The sequence below is a fragment of the Corythoichthys intestinalis genome, chromosome 7 (genome assembly GCF_030265065.1).
Source record: "Corythoichthys intestinalis isolate RoL2023-P3 chromosome 7, ASM3026506v1, whole genome shotgun sequence".
In the NCBI taxonomy this organism is placed as follows: Eukaryota; Metazoa; Chordata; class Actinopteri; order Syngnathiformes; family Syngnathidae; genus Corythoichthys; species Corythoichthys intestinalis.
Genome location: NC_080401.1, coordinates 54,895,974 through 54,920,489, shown reverse-complemented (window position 1 = coordinate 54,920,489; position 24,516 = coordinate 54,895,974). Strand labels below are relative to the sequence as shown.

Here is a 24,516-nt window from a genome sequence, read left to right as displayed (position 1 = left end):
CATGATCTGATTGTACTTTTGACAGTTGAATTCATTGCAGTTAATCTCACGATTAATCGCGATTAAAATGTGAACTCATTTTCCAGTCCTACTCAAAATATATACCGTAATTTTTGGACTATGAGGCGCACCTGAGTATAAGCCACCAAATTTGACACGAAAATGGCATTTGTTCCTAGGTAAGCCGCACGGGACTATAAACCGCAGCTGTCCTCACTATATTATGGGATATTTACATCAAAAGATATGAATCGGAAACATTTTATTTGACAGCGGCATCATAAGATCAAATGAACCACCATGAAGCGTTGAACCAATTGGCTGCAAAGCTTCATTGCTTCAAGAAGCTTCATTTGGCCATCACTGCTCCCTTGGGGGAGACAGTCAACCTCTGCCGCCACCTTCTGTCAACACTGTTGTCATCCAACATGCCTCGTAGCATGCATTGCGGCGTTACAGTTGTAAATAACAATCAAAATTCATGCTCTATGCTAATTATTTCTTCATTTACTGTTCTAAATGTTTTATTAATTGCGAGTTTTGGTATGTGGTAACACTTTATTTGACAGTGGCGCCATAAGACCGGTATAATTAAGACATGACACTGCCATGAGCATAAATAAATGCTTATGACGGTTGTCATTTTGTGTCATCTGTCCAATCATCTCACTTTTGAATGGATGTAAAAGATCCGAGCTTCGACAGAAATGGAGTTAGTGACATAATTTGACACTTAATGATATCTGTCATAAGCATTCATTAATGCCCATGATAGTGTCATGTCATAATTAGGACGGTCTTATGACAGTTTTAAGACATCGCTGCCAGAAAAAGTGTTACAAATAAATCAAAAAATATAATAAGCAGCAGGATTCAAAATGAAGGAAAAAAGTAGTGGCTTATAGTCCGAAAATTATGGCATGTGTATAGGTTTAAACAATAGATGTTTGCTGAGTACTACTTTTGAATTCATGATCTGATTGTCTGTTTGACAATTAACTTATTCTCAGTTAATCTCACACAATTAATCGCAATTAAAATGTGTAATCACATCACATTACTACTCAAAATAAATATGGCTACTGGGTTAAACAATAAAAGTCTCCTGTATACTACTTTTAAATTCATTATCAATTTGTATATTTGACAATTCAATTAATCGCGATTAATCTTACGCAATTAATCACGATTAAAACAGGTAATCATTGCCCAGCAGTAGTTATTTTTGAAGTGTTTTTTGATTACAGAGCAGTTTAAATGTGTTTGCATTATTATGATTATTATTTTTAAAGGAAGTGGGCTCACCGGTGTGAATTGCGCCCCCTTCCTGGCTTTCCTGGAGGTGACGGGCGTCGACGGATACAAGGGCATGGGCGGCAAGGCTGAGATGGAGATGCTGATGCGGCGCTCCCGCCTTTGACCCACTGCAAACATCACAAAAATACACAAATTCTCAAATTTCAAGAAACAACGTATTGCCTGTTTGTTTTTTTTTGTGCCTTTTTTCGGGGGAAGGAAGCTTTGGTAACACTTTATAATAACTATCCGTTTTACTAGTTAATAGATCATTAGTAAACTGTTGATAAATGATTTATTGTTGATTTGTGAAGTATTTGTTAACAGTTTGTTAAGCATTTACAGGGTGTTCCAATATGGCTGACCCCATTCTAAATGCCCATGCTAGTTGATGGATCTTAATAAAACTATATACACTTTATGTTGAAGGTCAAAAGTTTTATTGGTTAAATATACAAAGAAAAGTACAAATATTTATTGGTTCTATGGCAGATTTTCATAAATGGGCAACATGAGCGCTGCCTGTAAAATGCCTTTTCTTTTGAAGTGAACGGCATTTCTTAACCTGAAAAGATTGAAATGCCAAACGTTACACACAAAAACTTGAAACGTTTCTACACAAACTGTGTTTCAGGTTAACAACACCCTGTAAATGCTTAACAAACTGTTAACAAATACTTCACAAATGAACTATAAATCATTTATCAACAGTTTACTAATGATCTATTAACTAGTAAAATGGATAGTTATTATAAAGTGTTACCGAAGCTTTTTTATTTGATAAAAATGAATAACTCTTTTTAACTGTCCCAGGCAGTGTTGTCCCTAACGTGTTACTAAGTAACGCGTTATTGTAATCTATTGTAATTCTTTCAGTAATGCGCAGTCTAAGGAGTTCATTTTTCCAAACTAGTAATCTGATTAAAGTTAGTTTCTTTTGTGTCTGTGCGTTACTATTTTGTTAACGCTTCATAATGTATGTAGACTGAAGAATATTGTAGTCATGTACAAAGATCATTTTGAATAGAAAACGTTAGAAAGGTTCCCACAACTTGTCCGTTTCCATGGTAACCGCACATATTTACTTCCTGTTTTGGTCTCCAGTCACACGCGCAAAGCGTTTTGGGACGCGTGAGGATCGCGGGTGCACATTCGAGCCGGATGCCACCTGTTGAGATCTGCAAAAACCCTTTTTTAATATATATATTTTTTAATTAAATCGTTTTCTAATTGTATTTAACGTTACAGACATAATATGTTACACTCATCCAGAGTCTTTAGTTTAGGCTTAAGGTAGGGTTATCAAATTTATCCCGATAACGGCGGTAATTAATTTCTAAAAAATGTATCATGTTCAATATTTAACACAGTTAATGCATGCGTTGCACGACCCACTCACGCATTGTCGCGCTTAATCTGTAACGGCGCCGTTTTACCCATTTAGAGAGATAAAAGGCAGCGTAAAATGAGTAGAGTGAATTTTGGCAGCCTTTGGAGCCTTTTTTTAATAGGCTAAAGCCTTACAATCTCTCTCTCACCAATTAGAAATATCATGGGAAGCAATGTGGGGAAGCAAGGTAACAAATGATGTTTTTCTTAACACATTATTTTATTTCCCAATGCAGAGAAGATATATCAATTGGTAGCACTACGCACAGTCATGGTTCCACTTCCCATCATGCATTTGGGCATGGCTACAGTGTCATTTACTGAAAGCTCAACAAATACACTAGATAGCAATATTTAGTCACAATATACAAAGTCACAAGTCTTTCTATCCGTGGATCCCTCTCACAGAAAGAATGTTAATAATGTAAATGCCATCTTGAGGATTTATTGTCATAATAAACAAATACAGTACTTATGTACTGTATGTTGAATGTATATATTCGTCCGAGTTTTATTCATTTTCTTCTTCATGCATTGCCAAAATGTATATGATCGGGAAAAAATATCAGGAATGATTGGAATTGAATCGGGAGCAAAAAAAAAGCAATCGGATCGGGAAATATCGGGATCGGCAGACACTTACACTAAAACGATCGGATCGGGAGCAAAAAAACATGATCGGAACAACCCTAATTGTAAGGCTTTAGCCAATTAAAAAAAGGCTCCAAAGGCTGCAAAAATTCACTCTACTCATTTTACGCTGCCTTTTAGTGCTATATATAGGTAAAACGGCGCCATTACAGATTGAACGCGACAATGTGTGAGTGGGTCGTGCAGCGCATGCGTTAATTGCGTTAAATATTTTAACGTGATAAATTTTTTAAAAAATTAATTACCGCCGTTAAAGGGATAGATTTGATAACCCTACCTTAAGCCTAAACTAAAGACTCTGGATGAGTGTAACATATTATGTCTGTAACGTTAAATACAATTAGAAAACGATTTAATAAAAAAAATATATATATATTAAAAAAAGGCATGTCCGATATTTTTTGCCGATTCCGAGACTTTGAAAATGACGTGATCGGACCCGATCGTCTAATCACGATATATAAACATTTCAATATTTTGTCTCACCCCTAATTTTGACACACCTGACAGGTTCCTGTGGCAATGGAGGCGTCATCCAGCATAAAGTGACATCAAGGACAGTCCCCATCTGAGCTGTTCAGACTGAGAAACAGCTTGTCCATAACTGTTATGAAACTACTTCCCATATGTGGTGTGATGGTTTGTTTACAAGTATTGTATTTGTCAAATAATGACCTCTAGTGGCGGCGTTGGATATAGTTGAACTCCTGCCTTTTTTAATTTAATTTTTTTTTTTTTTTTACTATGAAGCAGACGTGTCTAACAATGCTAATGGACAACAATGCTCTGGTTCGGGCCACATGAGGCTGTAAGTTGTTTCAACTGATGTATATTGTTGTAGGTATTTGTAGTTAAGTTTTGAGATACTGTTTGTAGAGTTATGTTGGTGATTTGCTATGAGAGAAGTGGGAAGTGGGAAAACGTTAGCATTTTTAGCATCAAAGCTAGCGGACTTTTGTATGCTAATTTGGCATATTTAGTTTACTAAATATAATGATTTTATTGAAAGGGCATTTGGCTACCAATTGTTTTGTGTGAATTGTTTAATATTGATATTCGTGTTATTTTCAACACGAGTGTTTGTGTGTGTTGCAGAAGTAAAAACTTCAAAAATCCACTTTTGCCTCGTTTTGGTGTCTGTCAAACTAAACTAGCTCACGTTTAGTGAGGACAGAACACGTGGTTTCAATCAGTCTTGCAAAAATCAGATTTCGGTGCTTTGCGACTGTTCCGACTACAAAAGAGCCATCCAGTTTCAATCTGGTTGGGCTAAAAAAAAAAAATCAGATTTTGGCTTCCAGTCTGATCAAGGCCTAAAAAAGTAAATGAATTGATGTACAGCAATATGTCCACAAGGGGGCAGAGTGACACCAGTAAACAAATGCTCATTACAGTCAGTTACTTGATATAGTTTTGAAGTCTATTAGGAGGAGCTTTTGGTAGATGATACCTGCGTGAAGTTCCCAAAGGTGGGCGTCCCTGTGCAGGTCCTGGACGCATGGCGGCCGCGTGGCCGGGCGCAGGTGGTTCCGGTGTTTCTGCCACGGAGCCCGGAAGTGACACGTCAGCTTGCTCTCAGCGTCCAGGTCCGAAACGGCTGCAAAAAAGCACAAAAAGAGATTTTAGTTATTAACCTAAAAGAAATATTAGCGCCAAAGATGTACAAAATCAATATTACGATGACTGAAAATAAATTGAATATTAGACCAGCGGTTCTTAACCTAAAGGTACCGAAGCGAACACATGTGCATTCACCGAACACTTCAAAATTAGATAACAAAGCAAAAAAAAAAAAAAAAAAATCTTACCCTGACACTGTATATCTAAGCTAAAAAAGCTAATAACCAAGCAAATTCTTCTTCAGATTACGTCACATTTGAAAGTATGATTTAAAATAGGTCAAAATTTGAGTCCAAGCTGACCTTAGGTCTGTTGTACTTCGTCATACCCAGTGAGAGTCAATATTCCACTAAGCAAACCAGTTTTCATCTTATTAGATAGAGTGCTAGCAGTTGAAAAAAATGGAATACACAGACTCCACCATCAGTTGACCACACCGCCACACCTTCCCGTAGGTGGCTGACCCAGGCAGAACGTTGAGTTGGCTTTCACTGTGATAAATTCAAACACATGCTGCGTTCTAACGCCTGATTTTGGGAGAAATACGACGAAGGTTTTACTGCTTACAAGCAGTCAGAAGTGACTCAAGAGTGATTTGGTCGAGGATTCAAAGTAATTATTATAATAAATTAGACGATAATATCGGTCACCGATAATTATTGGCCGATAATGGCATTTATGACGTCACACAGATAATCCAGATAAAACGAAATTCAACCGATAATGCAATCCGATAATTATATACTTGATTTAGCCTCCAAATGTGCGCAATAAACAGTTTTGTTGATTAAAACTGCTAGTTTTAAGGAGGTGTTTTTGCAGAGTAGTAATGTGATATATGTTAGGAATGGCTTACTTTTAAAGGCATTTTTGTGCAACTTGGGTGTTTACTCTCTAAGTAATTGTTGCTAAAAGCTTACCATTACACAATGCCATTGCCATTGTTTAGATGTTGGAATTCACTACTTGTTCACATTTGATGTGGAAAAAAATAGCACTAAATTACATTTTTGCACAGTAACATTTGATATTTGTATACTTTAAAATTTTACATACATATTTGAATAGAATTATCGGCGTGACATATCGGTTATCGGGTGGAAGGGGATATCGGTTGAAAAATGTATTATCATGCATCACTATAATAAATAGCACCGAGCATGCCCTATGAAACGTGAAAAAATATAAATGGACAAAATTAGTTTGAATTGTGCTTGAAATATTTACGTAAAACGTATGATAACTGCCCTTTTTTTTTTTTTTGCTTTTAACCGAGAATCTAGTCTGTTCTAGGTTCATATCTATAGAAATTCCACAATTTATGCATATATTTACAAGGATTTTCAACTTAAAAAGTAATTTGTTTTGGGACGGCCGCCTTGTTGGATTACATAATACCGTAACTTTGGCTTGAAGTACTTACGTAAAATGAACGATGAGTGCCTGTTTTTTTTTATTGTAACAAAGAATCTAGACTGTTTTACGTTCATATCCATAGAAATTTCACAATTTAAGCATTATTCCAAGCTATATTGGATTTTGTATCTCTACACAATAGCAGAATTCAGTCTAAATAAAAAATAATCACGCACAAAAAAAATACATATCAGGGGAAAAAAAATCAATACATATTCCAGTGGATTGATTAATTGATCTCAGAAAATATTAGATAATTATGATGTTATGACTATGAGAAAATGATGAAGCTGTTCCCCAACAGCATTCAGAAAGACAAAAGTCTGCCTCTCGCAGGTCACCTCCTGAACTGCGTCAAGACACGTTGGACGGCGCAAGACTTGAGTTTTTGTTTTGCTGTTAAAAACCGCAATGCCCCATTTGTACCGAACGCTGTCGCGTGACCGCTCACGTGTTTCGTTGTTGTCGCCGCGCATTCCGGCCTCTCTGTCGGATTTGACCTTTCGACCCCTCTGACTAACACGCGTTTGAGATTTTCCCGACAAGCGGGCCAGCGCCTGCCTGCGCTCTTTACTTCCCCTCTGACTATAAACACAACATTCGGCAGCGTGAGTCAGCATCGACGAGGCAGTTTCGACGCCATTGACGGTGATGGATGTCCAATCCATTTTTGTAATCTGCCACAAAGTTACCATAATGTACTTTTGATCCAACATTCTATTATTTACTGGAAAAAAAACTGAGCACTTGCTAAATTACCTTAAGGTGCCATGAGATCTGCGTTTTGCTACCAAGGAACTAGGTTGACATCAAACAAACAGAGAAGTGTATAGCATAAGGTTCTTACAGGTTTCAGCAATTTAAATTTAAGACTTATTAAGGCCTTTTTAAGATTACTTAGACGAAAACTTTGGGCAAATTTGCCAGCAAACCTCCCCCCAAAAATTTGAAGAACAAGAATTCTAGAAAATATTTGGAAATTTTCTCATACACACTTCCTTTTAAATACAGCGCGATTTATAATTGAAGAAATTTAAAATCTACCCGAAGAATTCAATGCCTTGTAATTAGGGGGGAAACCGATCATGATTTTCTGGCCGAAAACTGACTTTTGTAAGGCCTGACCACCTTGATTTTTTAAAATAAACAACAGAAATCACTTTTTATACTCCTTTTTTTTTTTGTTTTATTGTGAAACATTGACTATTACCTGTGAAGCACTGTATACACACACAAAATAACAAACACTAAAATTATGTCTTCCTTTACAAAAAAATAAAATGTGACAGTCTGGTACGTTACAAAAAAAGCTTTAAGTAAATTGATAAATTAATTTTATGGAGAAAAGAACTGCTAAATTATATCCTGCCTTCAAGTCATTTTTTTCCCAGTATTTTAATACCTTTTAATACTAGAACAGCTTAAAAGTGAGCATTCACTAAACAGGTATTATCTGACTGTATTCACTCACAAAGGAAAGACAGAGTAACGACGCCATCTAGCGGCCACAAAACAATTATTACACCCTGACTATAACATGAAGTGATACGCATGTGCTCCAAAACCAACAAAAAGAGACCTGAAATCAAATGCAAGTGACCCCAGATGCTCCAAAATAATCAGAAAGTGACTTGTGAGTGCAACAAAAACAATAGAAAGTGACCCAAAATCATCAGAACGTGACCTGAAAGTCCAACAAAACCAACTGAGTGACCCGAAAGCAATAAGAAGTGACCCAGAAATGCCCCAAAAGCTACAGGAAGTGACCAATAAAAAGGACATGACAGAGAAATGTCCTAATGCCAACAGGAAATGAACAACAATGTATAGGAAGTTCCCAGGGCCGGCCCACCCTATACGCAGACTATGCAGCTGCTTAGGGCCCCTGACCACTAGGGGGCCCCAATCTGGCAATTATTTAATTTATATTCTATTTTGTTTATTGCAGTTTGCTTTATTTGACTTTTGTGAGTTTTGATACTTGATTACAAGCTTAAAAAAATAAAAGTTCTTCCTTAACTTCTTTCTTTCCTCTTTTAGAAAATGGTTTGGCGCTATCCACTAGAGATGTTGCGATCGATCGATCGGGTCCGATCACGTCATTTTCAAAGTATCGGAATTGGCAAAAAAATATCAGCCATGCCTTTTTTTAATATATATATATTTTAATTAAATCGTTTTCTAATTGTATTTAACGTTAGACATAATATGTTACACTCATCCAGAGTCTTTAGTTTAGGCTTAATGTCGGGTTATCAAATTTATCCCGATAACGGCTGTAATGAATTTTTAAAAAAATGTATCACGTTAAAATATTTAATGCAATTAATGCATGCGCTTCACAACCCACTCACGCATTGTCGCGCTCAATCTGTAATGGCGCCATTTTACCTATATAGAGCGATAAAAGGCAGCGTAAAAATGAGTAGAGTGAATTTTGGGGGCCTTTGGAGCCTTTTTTTAATTGGCTAAAGCTTTACAATCCCTCTCCCTACGATTAGAAATATCATGGGAAGCAATGTGAGGCAGCAAGGTAGCAAATGATCTTTTTCTTAACACCTTACATTATTTCCCAAAGCAGAGAAGATATAGCAATTGGTAGCACTAGTAGGGTTGTTCCGATCATGTTTTTTTGCTCCCGATCCGATCGTTTTAGTTTGAGTATCTGCCGATCCTGATATTTCCCGATCCGATTGCTTTTTTTTTTGCTCCCGATTCAATTCCAATCATTCCCGATAATTTTTCCCGATCATATACATTTTTGCAATGCGTTAAGAAAAAAATGAATAAAACTCGGACGAATATATACATTCAACATAACAGTACATAAGTACTGTATTTGTTTATTATGACAATAAATCCTCAAGATGGCATTTACATTATTAACATTCTTTCTGTGAGAGGGATCCACGGATAGAAAGACTTGTGACTTTGTATATTGTGACTAAATATTGCCATCTAGTGTATTTGTTGAGCTTTCAGTAAATGATACTGCAGCCATTCAACCCAAATGCATGATGGGAAGTTGAACCATGACTGTGCGTCGTGCTACCAATTGATATATCTTGTCTGTGTTGGGAAATAATATAAGGTGTTAAGACAAAGATCAATTGCTACCTTGCTTCCCCACATTGCTTCCCATGATATTTCTAATTGTAGAGAGAGGGATTGTAAGGCTTTAGCCTATTAATAAAAGGCTCCAAAGCCTGCCAATATTCACTGAACTCATTTTACGCTGCCTGTTATTGCTCAATATAAAACGTTGCCATTACAGATTGAACGCGACAATGCGTGAGTGGATCGTGCAACGCCTGCATTAATTGCGTAAAATATTTTAACGTGATACATTTTCAAAAAAATTAATTACCGCCGTTATTGGGATAAATTTGATAACCCTTCCTTAAGCCTAAACTAAAGACTCTGGATGAGTGTAACATATCATGTCTGTAACGTTAACTACGATTAGAAAACGATTTAATTAAAAAATATATACATATTAAAAAAAGGCACGGCCGATATTTTTTTGCCGATTCCGATACTTTCCAATCGATCGGGACATCTCTAGTCAACAGCAAATGATCTCAAATGTACTAGAAGTGACTTTGAATGCCCTAAAATGTACCAGAAAGCAAATGTAAGTACCCTAAAATAAACTCTGAATTGATGCAAAAATAACTAATTAACTGCCATTGACAATAATAGTCATCCAATTTATTTATACTGGGAGGACAACTGTGAACATCTTTCAGCACCATTGACAGCACCAGACTTTCAAGTCATTTGGACTGGAAAATTTTCAAAATGAATTAGACGACAAGCACCCTCAATGGCAACCAATGATTTCAAACCATGAAGAGTATCTTGACTCCTCCTCCTTATTTGCATATGGATGTTAATTTAGACCCCAGAGGAAGAAGCCAAGTCTGCCACTCTACCTTGTAATTTTCTCCCACTTCATCACCCGTGTACAATTTCTGCCCGTCGGCGTGGGAAAAAACAGATCGCGCTAGCTAGCGTGACGACATAAACACACACACACAGAAAAATTAATGGGAGGTTCGCGCCGCTCAATTACCTGGAGGTCTAGCTTTGAACTGGACCCCCACCCTTCCCTTAACTTCCACGGTGACCTCCCCCAAGCTCAACAATGCAGAAACATCTGCCGACGCTCCTCCCCCGACCTCGCTAATCTGTTTACGGCGTTAATCCAAACGGCGCTTTCACTGCAACAAAGCTTCAAATATTGATGTTATCAGTTCATCTCTAATGACATTTAGAATCATCAACATTTTAGGGTCATGTTTCACCAGATCTCAAGGCTGTGAAATACTAATTCATACTTTTAAAAAAATTGTTTTCCCTTTTTTGTGGTCTAGCTCATGGACTGCTAGCCAAACATTTTGAGACTATTTTCACAAGACAAAAACGCGCTTTTGCTTTTAATTACTTAAATAATCGATAGCGGCAGCCCTAGTTTAGTAATTTATGATATTATATAGCGCTAAAACAATATAAAACCTGAAATTTTACATGTCTGTTGTCATTATTGCCATAAATAGACATGTTCCTGCAATGCAAATTTTGGCCAGCAGATAGCACCCAATTTCCGCTGGTTTGCTACATTTTGGGATTCCAGTGCTTCTCAATGCTATTTTTAGACCGTGACGTCGCATCTTAAAGCGGAAGTAAAGCCGAAGTGGGACATTATAGACCCGCCCTCGCATAGAAACAACATAATTTGTGCTGCATTTCTCCAGTAATCTTACAAAAACGAACGTGCCGATCACACATTGTTTTTTGGAACTTGTAGAAATGACTCTAGACATTACGACTCATGAAGGATGTTTTCTCTATATGTTTTCGGAAACCAAAAACTCGCGAGGAAAAAATGTGAAGACCGAATCAAATTGCGCTGACTTTAACACCAGCTCGGTGAATCCATTCACGTTTCATACGCGGTAAACATTTTGTTGGGTTGGCATGGTCTTTCAGAGGACAAAGAGGTAAGCCATTTTTATATTTTGAACTTATTTTTTTAGCGTAATATTGTGCCGTACTGCTTCTGTCTGACAATGAATGACCTGAAAAGAATTACAATGGTATCTGACTGCCACTGTTACCGTTTCTGTTATATATATGTATATATATATATATATATATATATATATATATATATATATATATATATATATATATATATATATATATTAAGGCTGTCAAAGTTATCGCGTTAACGAGCGGTCATTAATTTTTAAAATTAATCCCGTTAAAATATTTGACGCAATTAACGCACAAATGCCCCGCTCAAACAGATTAAAATGAGAGCACAGTGAAAGGTGTACTTGTTGTGTTTTTCAGAGTTTTGCCGCCCTCTGCTGGTGCTTGGGTGCGACTGATTTTATAGGCTTCAGCACCCATTAGCATTGTGTAAGTAATTATTGACATCAACAATGGCGGGCTACTAGTTTATTTTTTGATTGAAAATTTTACAAATTTTATTAAAACAAAAACATGAAGAGGGGTTTTGACATAAAATTTCTATAACTTGTACTAACATTTATCTTTTAACAACTACAAGTCTTTCTATCCATGGATCACTTTAACAGAATGTTAATAACGGTAATGCCATCTTGTTGATTTATTGTTATAATAAAGAAATACAGTACTTATGTACCGTATGTTGAATGTATATATCCATCTTGTGTCTTATCTTTCCATTCCAACAATAATTTACAGAAAATTATGGCATATTTTATAGATGGTTTGAATTGCGATTAATTGCGATTAATTACGATTAATTAATTTTTAAGCTGTAATTAACTCGATTAAAATTTTTAATCGTTTGACACCCCTAATATATATATATGTGTGTATATATATATATATATATATATATATATATATATATCTGTATTTATATATTTTATATAACAACAACTTTAGTAAGGGGGAAGTGTAAATATATTATAGAATTCAGATTTGTTATCAATGGAAAAAATTTAAAGTGTTCGTTGGCTGTCACTGAGTAGCATTTGCGATCGCTACACAAAGCTAACTAAATTACCCCCAAGAACAGTAAGAGATGTAGGACAACCAGAGGATATATAAGAAAGACAGGGCTGATGGTAAAGGATAGCTTGTTGAAACAGGAGAATGTCATTGTCAGTCGCGTCGATAAAAAAGCTAAGGCTATGCTCACGTCGGCTCGTTTTTTTTTCGTCTTTTTCAGCCTTCGACACTCAAGCCATCTCTTTAACTCTTTTTATGTTCTTCCACATCTTTGCCAGTGAATTTGGCACCAGGCACATCATTTTCAGAGAGAATTGGTAGGTTTAGCTCTGTAAACATCTCCTTCGTACACGATTTCCATTCATTTCCTATTAGGGACAAATGGTGGCTTGTCCTTACTTAGCAACAGTAGCTAATGTCATGAATATTAATGAGCGGAAGTGATGTGTTGCTTGCGGTACGCCATTATTTTCTGTTCTGCTCGTCCTCAATCTGATTTGACGAGGAACTGGTTTGCTCAGTGGAAGGTTGACTCGCACTTGTTATGAAGGAATACATCAGACCAATGAGCAGCGTGGTCTCAAATTTTAACCTGTTTATAAAACGTGCTGTCAAAATGAGAATAATTTTGAACAGAAGTTTGCTGAATTATTAGCAGCTAAATTATTTGCTTGCTAGCTTATTGGTTTTGAATTTAAAAAAATTGCTTTACTATCTAATTCCGAAGGGTTCGGTGAATCCACGTTAAACTTGTCGGGTTCGGTACCTTTAGCAAGGTTAAGAACCACTGGGCTTTGATAATGGTGCATTTGTTTTCGTCCTTTTAAATTTTTACAAATTATGTTTTTATTCCTATTGTTCAACGTTTTAAAATGTAATTTTCTGGTTCGTTTTCACACCGACCGCAAGTAGGATTGCCAACAGTCCTGGATTGCGCGGGACAACCCGGAATTTAGAAAGTTCTGATTGGTACCCTAACGGCAAGTCACGTCAACTATTTGAGGCTAATGCTAAAGCTAATTGATTTATTGTTTTTATTCACATTTTCTTCAGTTTTGAATGTAATCATCTGGTTTGTTGTCGTACCAACCCATACGCGGAGATTAAGGGGGGCGCATGCCCCCCCGGTGGCCTAAAATGTCATTGCATATAATTGACTTTCCAATATATGGATTTAAAATTAAGAATTTGCCGGTAAAATGTTGCTAATAAAAGTTGTAAAGCAATAAACAAACAACAAAAATGAATGAAAAGTACAGAATTTTTTTTTACAATGGGTCAAAATTATTTTCAAACACATGTGACTGCCACCTTAGAGACGGTCATTTGCTTTGCTTAGCCCAAAATAAACACCTCAGGACAGAAGAGGCAAGATGGATATACAAATTTTTTTCAAACCTAAGCTTTCAAAAGCGACACGTCAATGGCACTGAAACATGCCACCATTTAAACAAAAACTTAAACTTGATAAAATGAGTTTAATGCTGACTCACCTGAATCCCGCATGAACCAAAAGTCACTAATGTATCAAATTTAAAAGATATTCATCCATACCGCATAGTGAAAGTCATCCGCCGCTTGATTAGTAAACCACAAAGCGCGGTGGAGTCTGGCGGAGTAATAACAATAATACCCGACTGGCCCGCTAATCCGCTCTGAGCCGACATCCTCCCAGCTGACGATAAACAATCGCGACCGAACCCGCCAAATCGCAAACTATGCATGTCGACATTGTTCATTTAGAAGTACAGTGGTATAAAAAAGTATCTGAACCTTTTGTAATTTCTCACATTTCTGCATAAAATTCCCATCAAATGTGATCTGATCTTTGTCAAAATCATACAGATGAAAAAACAGTGTCTGCTTTAACTAAAACCACCCAAACATTTATAGCTTTTCATATTTTAATGAGGATAGTATGCAAACAATGACAGTAGGGAAAATAAGTGAGTGAACCATCACAGTTAATATTTTCTGAGCAATAACTTCAACCAGATGCTTCCTGTAGCTGCAGATCAGTCTGGCACATCGATCAGGACTAATCTTGGCCCATTCTTCTCTACAAAACTACCGTAGTTCAGTCGGATTGCTGGGATGCCTGGCATGAATCGCTGTCTTTAGGTCATGCCACAGCATCTCAATGGGGTTCAAGTGTGGACTTTGACTTGGCCACTCCAGAATGTGTATTTTGTTCTTCTGAAACCATTCTGAAGTTGATTTACTTCTGTGTTTTGGATCATTGTCTTGTTGCAGCATCAATCCTCTTATTAGCTTCATCTGTCTGACAGACGACCTCAGGTTTTCCTGCAAAACATCCTGATAAACTTTTGAATTCATTCTTCCAACAATGATTGCAAGTTGTCCAGGCCCTGCGGTAGCAAACCAGCCCCAAATCATGATGCTCCCTCCATCATGCTTCACGGTGGGGATGAGCTGTTGATGTTGGTTAGCTGTTCCATTTTTGCTCCACACATGACGTAGTGTGTTACTCCCAAACAATGCAACTTTGGTGTCATCAGTCCACAAAATATTTTGCCAAAACTTCTGTGGAGTGTCCAAGTGCCTTTTTGCGAACATTAAACGAGCAACAATGTTATTTTTTTAGACGGCAGTGGCTTCCGCCGTGGAGTTCTCCCATGAACACCATTCTTGGCCATAGTTTTACATATAGTTGATGTGTGCAAAGAGATATTGGACTGATCCAGTGATTTCTGTAAGTCTTTAGCAGACACTCTAGGGTTCTTTTTTACCTATCTGAGTATTCTGCGCTGAACTCTGGGCGTTATTTTTGGTGGACGGCCACTTCTTGGGAGAGAATCAACAGTGCCAAACTCTTTACATTTGTAGAAAACGTCTTTAACTGTCGATTGATGAACATCCAGACTTTTACAGATGGTTGTGTATCCTTTCCCAGCTTTATACAAATCAACAATCCTTGATTGCAGGTCTTCAGACAGCTCTTTTGACCGAGCCATGATACACATCAGACAATGCTTCTCATCAAGACATTTCTTACCCGGTGTGTGTTTTATAGTGGGCAGGGCAGTTTTAAACCACTTATCAGTGATTGGGCACACACCTCACTTAAAATGTTTGATAAAGATTGGTTTCAGTTGCTCTTTAAGTCTCCTTAGGCAGAGGGTTCACTTACTTATTTTCCCCCTCCAGTCATTGTTTGCCTTCTATCCTCATTAAAATATGAAAACCTTTAAATGTTTGGGTGGTTTTAGTTAAAGCAGACACTGTATTTTCATCTATGTGATTTTGACAAAGATCAGATCACATTTGATACTGATTTTATGCAAAAATGTGAGAAATTCTAAAAGGTTCAGATATTTTTTCATACCTCTGCAAGTTCATAGTAATGACAATAAAAGCCTCCTAATTTGAAAGACTATGGTATAATGCAAATATCCGAACTGCCTTATCAACTCATTGACTCCCATTGATGGTGGTAGATGTCCAATCCATTTTGACTTAATATTAGCTGCCAGCTCCTTCCACTCAAAATGGATCGGACATCTATCACAGTCAGTGGTACTGATACAGTAAAATCTATGTTGCCGTGAAACCTTTGTCGATGTGACTGCACAGGGTGTGACTTTTTGTGGGCCGTAAAAGAGGGCGTGAAGAACACACCATGGAATATATGGCTTCTTGTAGAGATTTACGAGCCCGTTGAGAGTTCCGTGTGCATGTAAAGTCGTTTGAACGCTTTCACGCAGCTTGAGTAGATGATCTGCGGTCGTAACGGGCCATAATGCTGTGACGAACACGACTGCAGGCTAGTGAAATCTTGTGGTTACTGGAAGAATGAGTGGGACAATACATGAGCCCTGAGGCACGCCATTTACGAGGCTTGCCCATTTCCTGTGGGGCAACCAATAGGAACAGCTGCATGAAATCACTTTGTAAGTCCAAGAATCGACTTATTATTAACTCATTGGCTGCCATTGACGCTGCTAGATCGGTGTTAGTAGGTGTTTTTAACATACATTTAATTCTTATTTTACCAACTACCACAAAACATACGGTGAATACTGTTCATTTTCCACAGTCCAATTCCTCTTTTTTCAGCCTCCCAATAGCAAATATATCTTATTTATATCTTTTTTATATTAATATTTTTACATCAAAAAAGAGGGAACTGTTTAATACTGTCTTTTTCTAATATTTTTTTCCCCCACTTTGCGTTTAATTTTAATCGGTGTTTTTAATCAATTTCTGAATACATTTAAAAGGAAAAACTGTTTGTTCCTTTTCTTTCTTTTTTTAAAAACTTTAATTCATTTATTTTTCATTTTTATTATTGCTTTGTATGATATAAATAAAAAAAGGGGAAAAGTAAATATTCTATTTTTAATTTTTTAAATAAATTCCTTTTAAAAGTATTTTTAAAAAATATCTAATATTAACAGTAACAAAATATAAAAAATATTACAACATAATATTAATAACATTATTTAATTAAAAAAAGTAAGAAATAGACAAATAATAACTAACAAAAATAAAAAAATCTAATGATATTAATAATAATAAAATATACAAATATATAACAAATATGAATAATGCTATATTCTGTAAAATAATAAAACGTAATATTAATAATGATAAAATATATAAATATTACAACAAATGATAATGATAATATTTTAAAATGTTTATTTAAATAATTTGTAATACAAAAAGTTAAAAAACAAAAACAAAAATAAACAAATAGTAATAGTAATAGTAAAATATAAAAAATAATAAACTATACATAAATATGTACTGTATTTACCAAATTATCAATAATGGTATATTATGTGATATTTTTATATTACAACAAATGAATGATTAATATTGATATATAATATTTAAAAAAGTATTTAAAATTTTAATGACAATTTAAAAAAATGATCATATATTAATAATAAAAAATAAATCTAAAAATAAATAAATATATTATTATTGATATTTTAATACTAAAAAAGAGAATTTGAACAAAAGAATGATATTTAAAATCTACATAAAAAGAGAATATTCACTTTTTCCTCATTTGTCTATTTAAAACAATAAAAGAGGTTATTTAATTAGAAAAAAAAATTAAATATTCTTTGACTTTATATCCCTCAATGACTACAGAAAGTGTACTTAAATTTCATTTTTAGTGCGAAAGAATAAGTCAAATCACATGTTTAACTTTCGCAGGCCAGCAAATATAATGTGGCGGGCCAGGCCTCGAGTCTAACAGCTGTCTTCTACTTAAAAGCTGTGCTGTCAGCCATATTGACGTGGTTATTCCTGCACGTGCGAGCAAATTAATTTCACCCTCTGTACTATTGTCTACAAATGACTCCACCGCAACCCCAATGTGTTTCCACTTGTCGCGCACCCAAACTTGTTGTTCGTGAGTGAGACACATGAATATCTCACAGTGCCATAAAACAAACAGTCAAGGAAAGGAATGCATGCTTCCCTAAAGGAAACCTCTCCGAGCGAGCTACCGACAAGAAGCGTCATCGGTCATATCTTTTCCCCAAAACTCCGAAATAAATCCGAGAGCGCGGTGAAGTTGAGGTTTTCGCCGCGGAAAGTCACCACGGGGATACCGAGCAGCTGCGTAAACAAGTCTGGCGGACTTTTTTTCTGGAGCAAAAAGAGTTTAAGAAGTGCTCCAAAAAAATTTACCGTTTTTCATAGAAATGTTCCACTTTACAATCGTGGTTATTTCCTTTGACTTTTTACCTCAGTTGGCAACTGCTATATTTTTCTATTGGTATAAGTACTTTAACTTTAAAACAAAAATAATCGTAAATTATAAGCCACAAGCAGCAAAGAAATGATCCCACTTCCATTTTTCATGGGTGAAAATCTCGACTATTGAGTATTAGGGCCACATGAAGAAAAAAAAAATTGGACTACGAGAATAAAGTTGTTAATTAAGAATAAAGTTATATGTTGAAATAATACGTCTCGTCATTGTCATGAAAAAAGTGTTCGCGGATGAAATATTTTCGTTATGTATCTTTTTTCGTATTTACTGTTTGACTGTTTGTATTACTCTAACAGACCCAATATAAAATAAATAGCATTTATATCATAGTTTAAGAAAAACAAGCAGGATAAATTCGATATTATGAACAGTTGGACTTGAAATGATTAGAATTTGCAGCATTAGGTCAAAGGGCAGATAAGGGCAGAACAGATACAGGATGCCTACTAACCACGTAAGCCCAGCTTGCGCGTCATGCAACTGATTGAGCAATATTGACGCTGACAAGCAGGTTATAGGAAAGACATCTACAATCCCACATCTGCACCACCAAATCCCGCAATTAGCTCTTCTGGACAGTCCAGGACAAATGGCGGGAAATCTTGTCTTGCCACGAGGAACATCTGATACGGAGGAACCCGCGACCGAGAAGTAAACACACAGCACTCACGTGGCGCTAAGGATGGCAAAATCCTTAATTCTCGTTGTCCTGACAACAGTAGCGCCCGAATCCTCCTGTCCAATCAACAACAGACAATAATCCTAAACAACACCCAAACACACCCTTCTTCCGGACCACAGCCCGCCTCATCAGAGCCTTTAAAAGACTGAATGTTCAACTAATCGTTGTCATTTTTCTCAGGAATCTTTTGTTGACTTGTGATATGGTGACCCTGGATCCACTTTGCCTCCTCGCCTGGGTCTCTGTGCTGTATGATTGCTGCCAGCTTGGAATAAACCTGTGTTTCGAAGGCTGTTTCCAGCTTTTAAAATGGAGTCAGTACAAAGGGTTAAAACAAGGGCTGCAGCTATCGATTATTTTAGTAGTCGATTAATCGATGAACTAGTTAGTTCGAATAATTGAGTAATCGGATAAGGAACATGAAAAATTAAAATACCTGAGCTGAGCCTCAAACGGTATTAAAAAAAAGAAATTAAAAATGAGGCTCTTTGTACAACAAAAGAACAATTGGCTAACTTATATAGCAAAGGTCAGCTAGCTTAAATGCTATAAAATGCTAATGTTTTTTCTTTTTTTTTTACAATGCTCTTAACAAATGGTTCAGACACATATTCCCACAAAAATAGGTTAAATATACCTGTACTGCCCAAAACAGTGCGTTTCCTTTGTGCACTGCCTGACAGCCAGCTAACATTGAATGCACCTCCATAAACCACAAGGCTTTGTCTTTTCTTTTTTTTATGTGAGGACACCCGTCTTAATATTGTGAAACTGCAACACAAAAAACATACACAAATTCAACACTCAATATACAACAAACTGCTCTATACACTTATATACACAACTATATATACACAACTATTATACAGATAGCACAACTTGCTTGAGCTATTAGCCATTGGCTAGCCTCTACAACACACTACAACTTAATAAGTTTCGTACATGTGACCCTTCACCACCTATACATACACTGCCCATCCACGTTATTATACACATAAAATACTTACAGACATATATTTCCGAGGCAGAAACGCAACCGAAAGCACTCACGAGTGTCAATGATACCGCCAGACACCACACTGTGAAAGTGAATGAGCTTATGACCAAAACTGTGACAAAAAAATGGGTGCAGCGAATTACTCCGACCAACAGGTGGCAGCAACGTACCGCAAATGGTCAACTGATGGCCCATATTACTGCAGAAAGTCAGCACAATACCTATAAACTAAATTACAAGTGCATTAAAAAAACATTAGCTCAAACAGAAACTTAGCTTATCCTGGTCTTAACAGGGAGCAGTTGGATTCAGCCATGTGAAATGAGGCAGACCAGAGGGCAATCTATCCATCCTAATGTATAAAACTAAATGCAAACACTTTCAAAACAAACCATTACAACGCCACTTTAATTAAACGAATACTCGAAGCAATAAAATTTAATTCGAATATTTTTTTCTAATCGAATACTCGAGTTAATTGATTAATCGTTGCAGCACTAGTTAAAACTAAGGTGAATGCGCGGAGTTTGGCCTTTTGGCTGGGTTGTCAAGATTCCACTGGCCCGGATTGTTGGAATTGCGCTAGCACAGTTCCGACGGTTCAGCTGGCGTGATTGCGGCAGTCTGGCTGAAAAGGTCAGATTCCTCCAGTTATTCTCATTGTTGACGAAACCAACACAGCAATTACCATAATTTTCGGACAATAAGCCACAACTTTGAACCCCTCATTTGGAATCCTGCAGCTTATAGTCCAGTGAGGCTTATTTGTTGATTTATTTAGGTTAATAGTTAACACTTTATTTGACAGCAGCGTCATAAGACTGCCATAACACCGTCATAATTATGACATGATTAGGACACAATCATGGGCATTAATGAATGCTTATGACAGATGTCATTTGACAAATTATGTCACCAACACTCCAATGAGTCCAACTTGGATCTTTTACATCTATTGAAAAGTGAGATAATTTGCCGAATGACACAAAATGACATTTGTCAAAAAGCATTAACCCCTTAACGCCGAATGTCGCGATTCGGCATCATACCGTTCCCGCTTTGAAAGCGGCCAAAATATCGTCTGCCTTTGTTCACTGCCGGTACATTAATGTCAAACACATGCCTAGGAACCTTTTTCAAGCATTAGTTTCAGTCGTGTCCAACCAGAGACAACACCGCTTCCTTTTCCGGACCGTGATATTCAAGATGAAAGCCACGTCGAAGTCCTGCGCACCAACTTGACTAATTCATTCAATTCAAGGTAAGTCAGCTAAAATAAAAAAATATGTACCATCTTATTGTGTACTTGTGTTGCTAACACGATGAGATAGAGTTTCTATGATGAGTATTTTTGAAGCTCTATGACGATTTTGGTTTGTAGCGCTATCGCTACAGCCGGCATCATCGGAAAAGCACCTCCCCCCTCCCCCGCCACCCCGCAAACGTAAATGCGTTGTTTGTCGAAGGTTTGCAACACTCGCACGCGTTTTATCTATAAACTATCACTCTCGTTATCATCTGTAAACATTACAAAAGTAATGTGTTGCATAAAAAAGGGCATTTGTGGTTACTATTTTTCTGTAGAACAAATAAATGAACGCATCCTTTATATGCAACGGTGCACACGGGTGCCTCCATGTCGTTCCACTTTTAGACACGTTTTATTCAGACATTGCCACACTTGTTGTCATCTGTAGACATAATAAACATAACGTGTTGCATAAACAATGTCATTGCTATTGATTTATTTTTCTTATTTCTATATAATGAAAAATGAACACAGCATGAGCTGATAACTACCAAACAGAAGCAAATGTATGTATGTTGATGGTTTTCAACACATTTTGTTTTGAAATTATAACAGTAATTTCTTTACCTTATTTTTCTGCAGAAATACAAATGAATGCAGCAGCTTTTTACGCAAAGCTAGCACACCGGGCCAAACCACCTCCTGTTGAGAGTGCTCTCAGTGAGAGTGAGGGCAGCGATGAGGAGTACAATCCTAATAAAGCAAGTGAAGGTGAGTTTGTGTCAAGTTTGAGCTTGTTTGACATCTATGGATGTAACTACGTGAACACACTGAAAAGATAAAAATGTTTGGTATTTCCTAAAGTGATTTATTATTTCCTGCACCAGGTGATGAACGCAGCAGCAATGACTCTACAGTGGACATTAGCAGCAGTGAGGAAGATGATGATGATCCGCCTCATCCACCTCCAACCACCAGTGCTGCACCTGCAAGATCTGCAAGAGCTACATCAAGGGCAGATCGAGCCTAAAGCAATATATCCAAAAAAAAGCCATACAAATTGGGATACAAGATTTTTGTACTGTGCGACACAAGAGGTCTGGTGCACTCATTTGACATATTCACAGGGAAAATAGATCCGGTACCAGGCCAACCAGACATAGGAGCCAGTGGTAACATTGTGCTGAAGCTTGCACAAGTCATTCATCCTGCTCTACTTTGATAACTGGTTCTCATCTGTAGATCTGTTTGTTGCTCTTGCAAAAAAGGGCATACCTGCACTTGGGACCGTGCAGCACAATCGCCTGCGTGGGTGCTGTTTCAGTGCAGACTCATAGATGAAGAAGAAGCGAAGAGGGACATTTGAAGAGCAAGAGGCTCTTGTGGACAATGTCTGCATAAGAGCAGTCAAATGGTTTGACAATAGAGGGGTGATTGTTGCCAGCACATTTGCCAGTGCCCTGCCTGTTATGATAAAAATCATCTTTTATTTATTTATTTACATCATATGTCTTCTAGTCTGATTAAAAATGTGATGTACATCTGTGTTTAAACAAAAACAATAATTGTTTTTCAGAATTTCACAAGCAGTGAAAAAAGATGTTGCGATAAAAGTGTGTTCAGACCTGAGATGGGTATGTGCCTTTTTTGCCATTTGTTTTCCTTTATTGCCTGTTGTCGCTAATCGGCATCATACCTAAATGTATGACTATTTTATGGGCTATATTCAAATTAACACTTTCAATTTAATTTAGCATCTATTTGAAAGTAAAAACACACCCCAATTATTTTTTTTTATTATTGGAAAAAAATTTAGGCATTAAGGGGTTAAAAAATGCTCATGGCAGTGTCATGTCATAATTATGATGGTCTTATGACAACTTTATAGCACCACTGTCAAATAAAGTGTTACCAAATACCAGAGCTAGCAATTCACGAAACAACTGGAAGAGCAACTGAAGAAACAATTAGCACAGACCATGAATTTTGATTGTTATTTACATTTGTAGCGCCGCAATGCATGCTAGGAGGCTTGTTGGATGACAACAGGGTTGACAGCAGGTGGCAGCAGAGGTTGACTGTCTCCCCCAAGGGAGCAGTGATGGCCAAATGAAGCTTCTTGAAGCAATGAAGCTTTGAAGTCAATTGGTTCAAAGCTTCATAGTGGTTCATTTGGTCTTATGACAGTCTTATAATGCCGCTGTCAAAAAAAGTGTTACTAGTTAATGTCTTTTGGTATAACTATCCCAAACTACAGTAAGGAAAGCTGCAGCTTATTGTCCAGTGCCGCTTATCTATGAACCTATGCTATTTTTGTGTCAAATTTGGTGGGTGGCGGCTTATAGTCAGGTGCAGTTTATAGTCCGAAAATGATGGTAATTATACCCACCTGGACGTCACAAACTGCATGTAAAAAAATATTGTCCGAGAGTTTAAGAGGACGCTCGTCGTTAGTGTTATGCTATGCTATGCTAACGCTATGAGTTACATTTAGTGTGTGATTATCACTCAGCACAGACCTTTAAAGGCTATAGCAACATTGCATATTCTTTCTTGTCAAGACAAGAAAACAAATTTTACCATGTGTGTTTCAAAGCAAGCAACCCTGGAGAAGACAGGAGTTGGGGGTGGAGTGCAGCACATCACATGAGTGACAGAACCAGACACTGCTACAATGCAGGCTAACTACACATAAAATGTTGCACATTGTGAACATGTGACGGAAACTATGGTGCATTTTCGTCTCGTTCTTGGAAGAGGAAAACTAGCATTTGTCTCGATATGTTTTAGTCTCCTAAAACAGGTTTTTAGCCCGTTATCGTCTGGTCATCGTCATGAAAAAAAGTGTTCATTGACGAAATATTTTTGTTGTCGTCATTTTTTACTAAAACAACACTGCAATTAATTATACCAACCTAGACGCCAGTTGTCTGAGAGTTTAAGAGGTCACTAGATAATGCTAACCTAAACGCGAATACTATGCTAACGCGACAAGTTACATTTAGTGTGTGATGATCACTCAGCAACACTGCATATTTTGACTTGTCAAGATATGAAAACACATCTTACCGTGTGTGTTTCTAAACAAGCAACTCTGGAGAGGACACTGGTTATTTTGGGGGGGGGGTTCAGCACATAATATGAGTGATACAACCAGAGACTGTTATGATGCAGGCTAACTACACATAAAATGTCAGACATTGTGAACATGTGACGGAAACTATGGCGCATTTTCGTCTCGTTATGTTTTAGTCTCTTTTAGCTCGTTGTCGTCTCGTCTTCATCATGAAAAAATTGTTCGTTGACAAAATATTTTCATTGCATTGCCGCCATCGTTGACTGGAGTTTGACTGTGTTCGACTATCACCGACACTCACTCGCGCACAAACCAGTAGCGACAGTTCATTGAAAGGGACTCAATCCATCAGCCCTTTCGGCTCGTCTCCAGGTGA

General features: G+C 37.0%; 1 protein-coding gene and 1 long non-coding RNA gene across 6 annotated transcripts in view; one reads left to right on the top strand and one right to left on the bottom strand.

Annotated features, from left to right (window-relative positions):
• The window catches only part of nhsa (Nance-Horan syndrome a (congenital cataracts and dental anomalies)), a 146,922-nt gene that overhangs the window by 33,973 nt on the left and 88,433 nt on the right, over positions 1-24,516 (bottom strand). For 2 of the 5 annotated variants that reach the window (XM_057840126.1, XM_057840127.1), the window contains exons 2-3: positions 4,787-4,933; positions 1,306-1,424 (exon numbers count right to left, since the gene is read on the bottom strand). In XM_057840126.1, the coding sequence (XP_057696109.1) occupies positions 1,306-1,424; positions 4,787-4,933 (266 nt within the window). Of the gene's footprint in view, positions 1-1,305; positions 1,425-4,786; positions 4,934-5,258; positions 5,947-13,874; positions 14,263-24,516 lie in introns of those variants that run through there. The other 3 variants (XM_057840128.1, XM_057840129.1, XM_057840130.1) reach the window with 3 other exon arrangements.
• Positions 20,663-22,850, top strand: LOC130918438 (uncharacterized). The gene is made up of 3 exons (XR_009063746.1): positions 20,663-21,076; positions 21,707-21,835; positions 21,952-22,850. It is a non-coding gene; the product is annotated as an uncharacterized LOC130918438 (long non-coding RNA).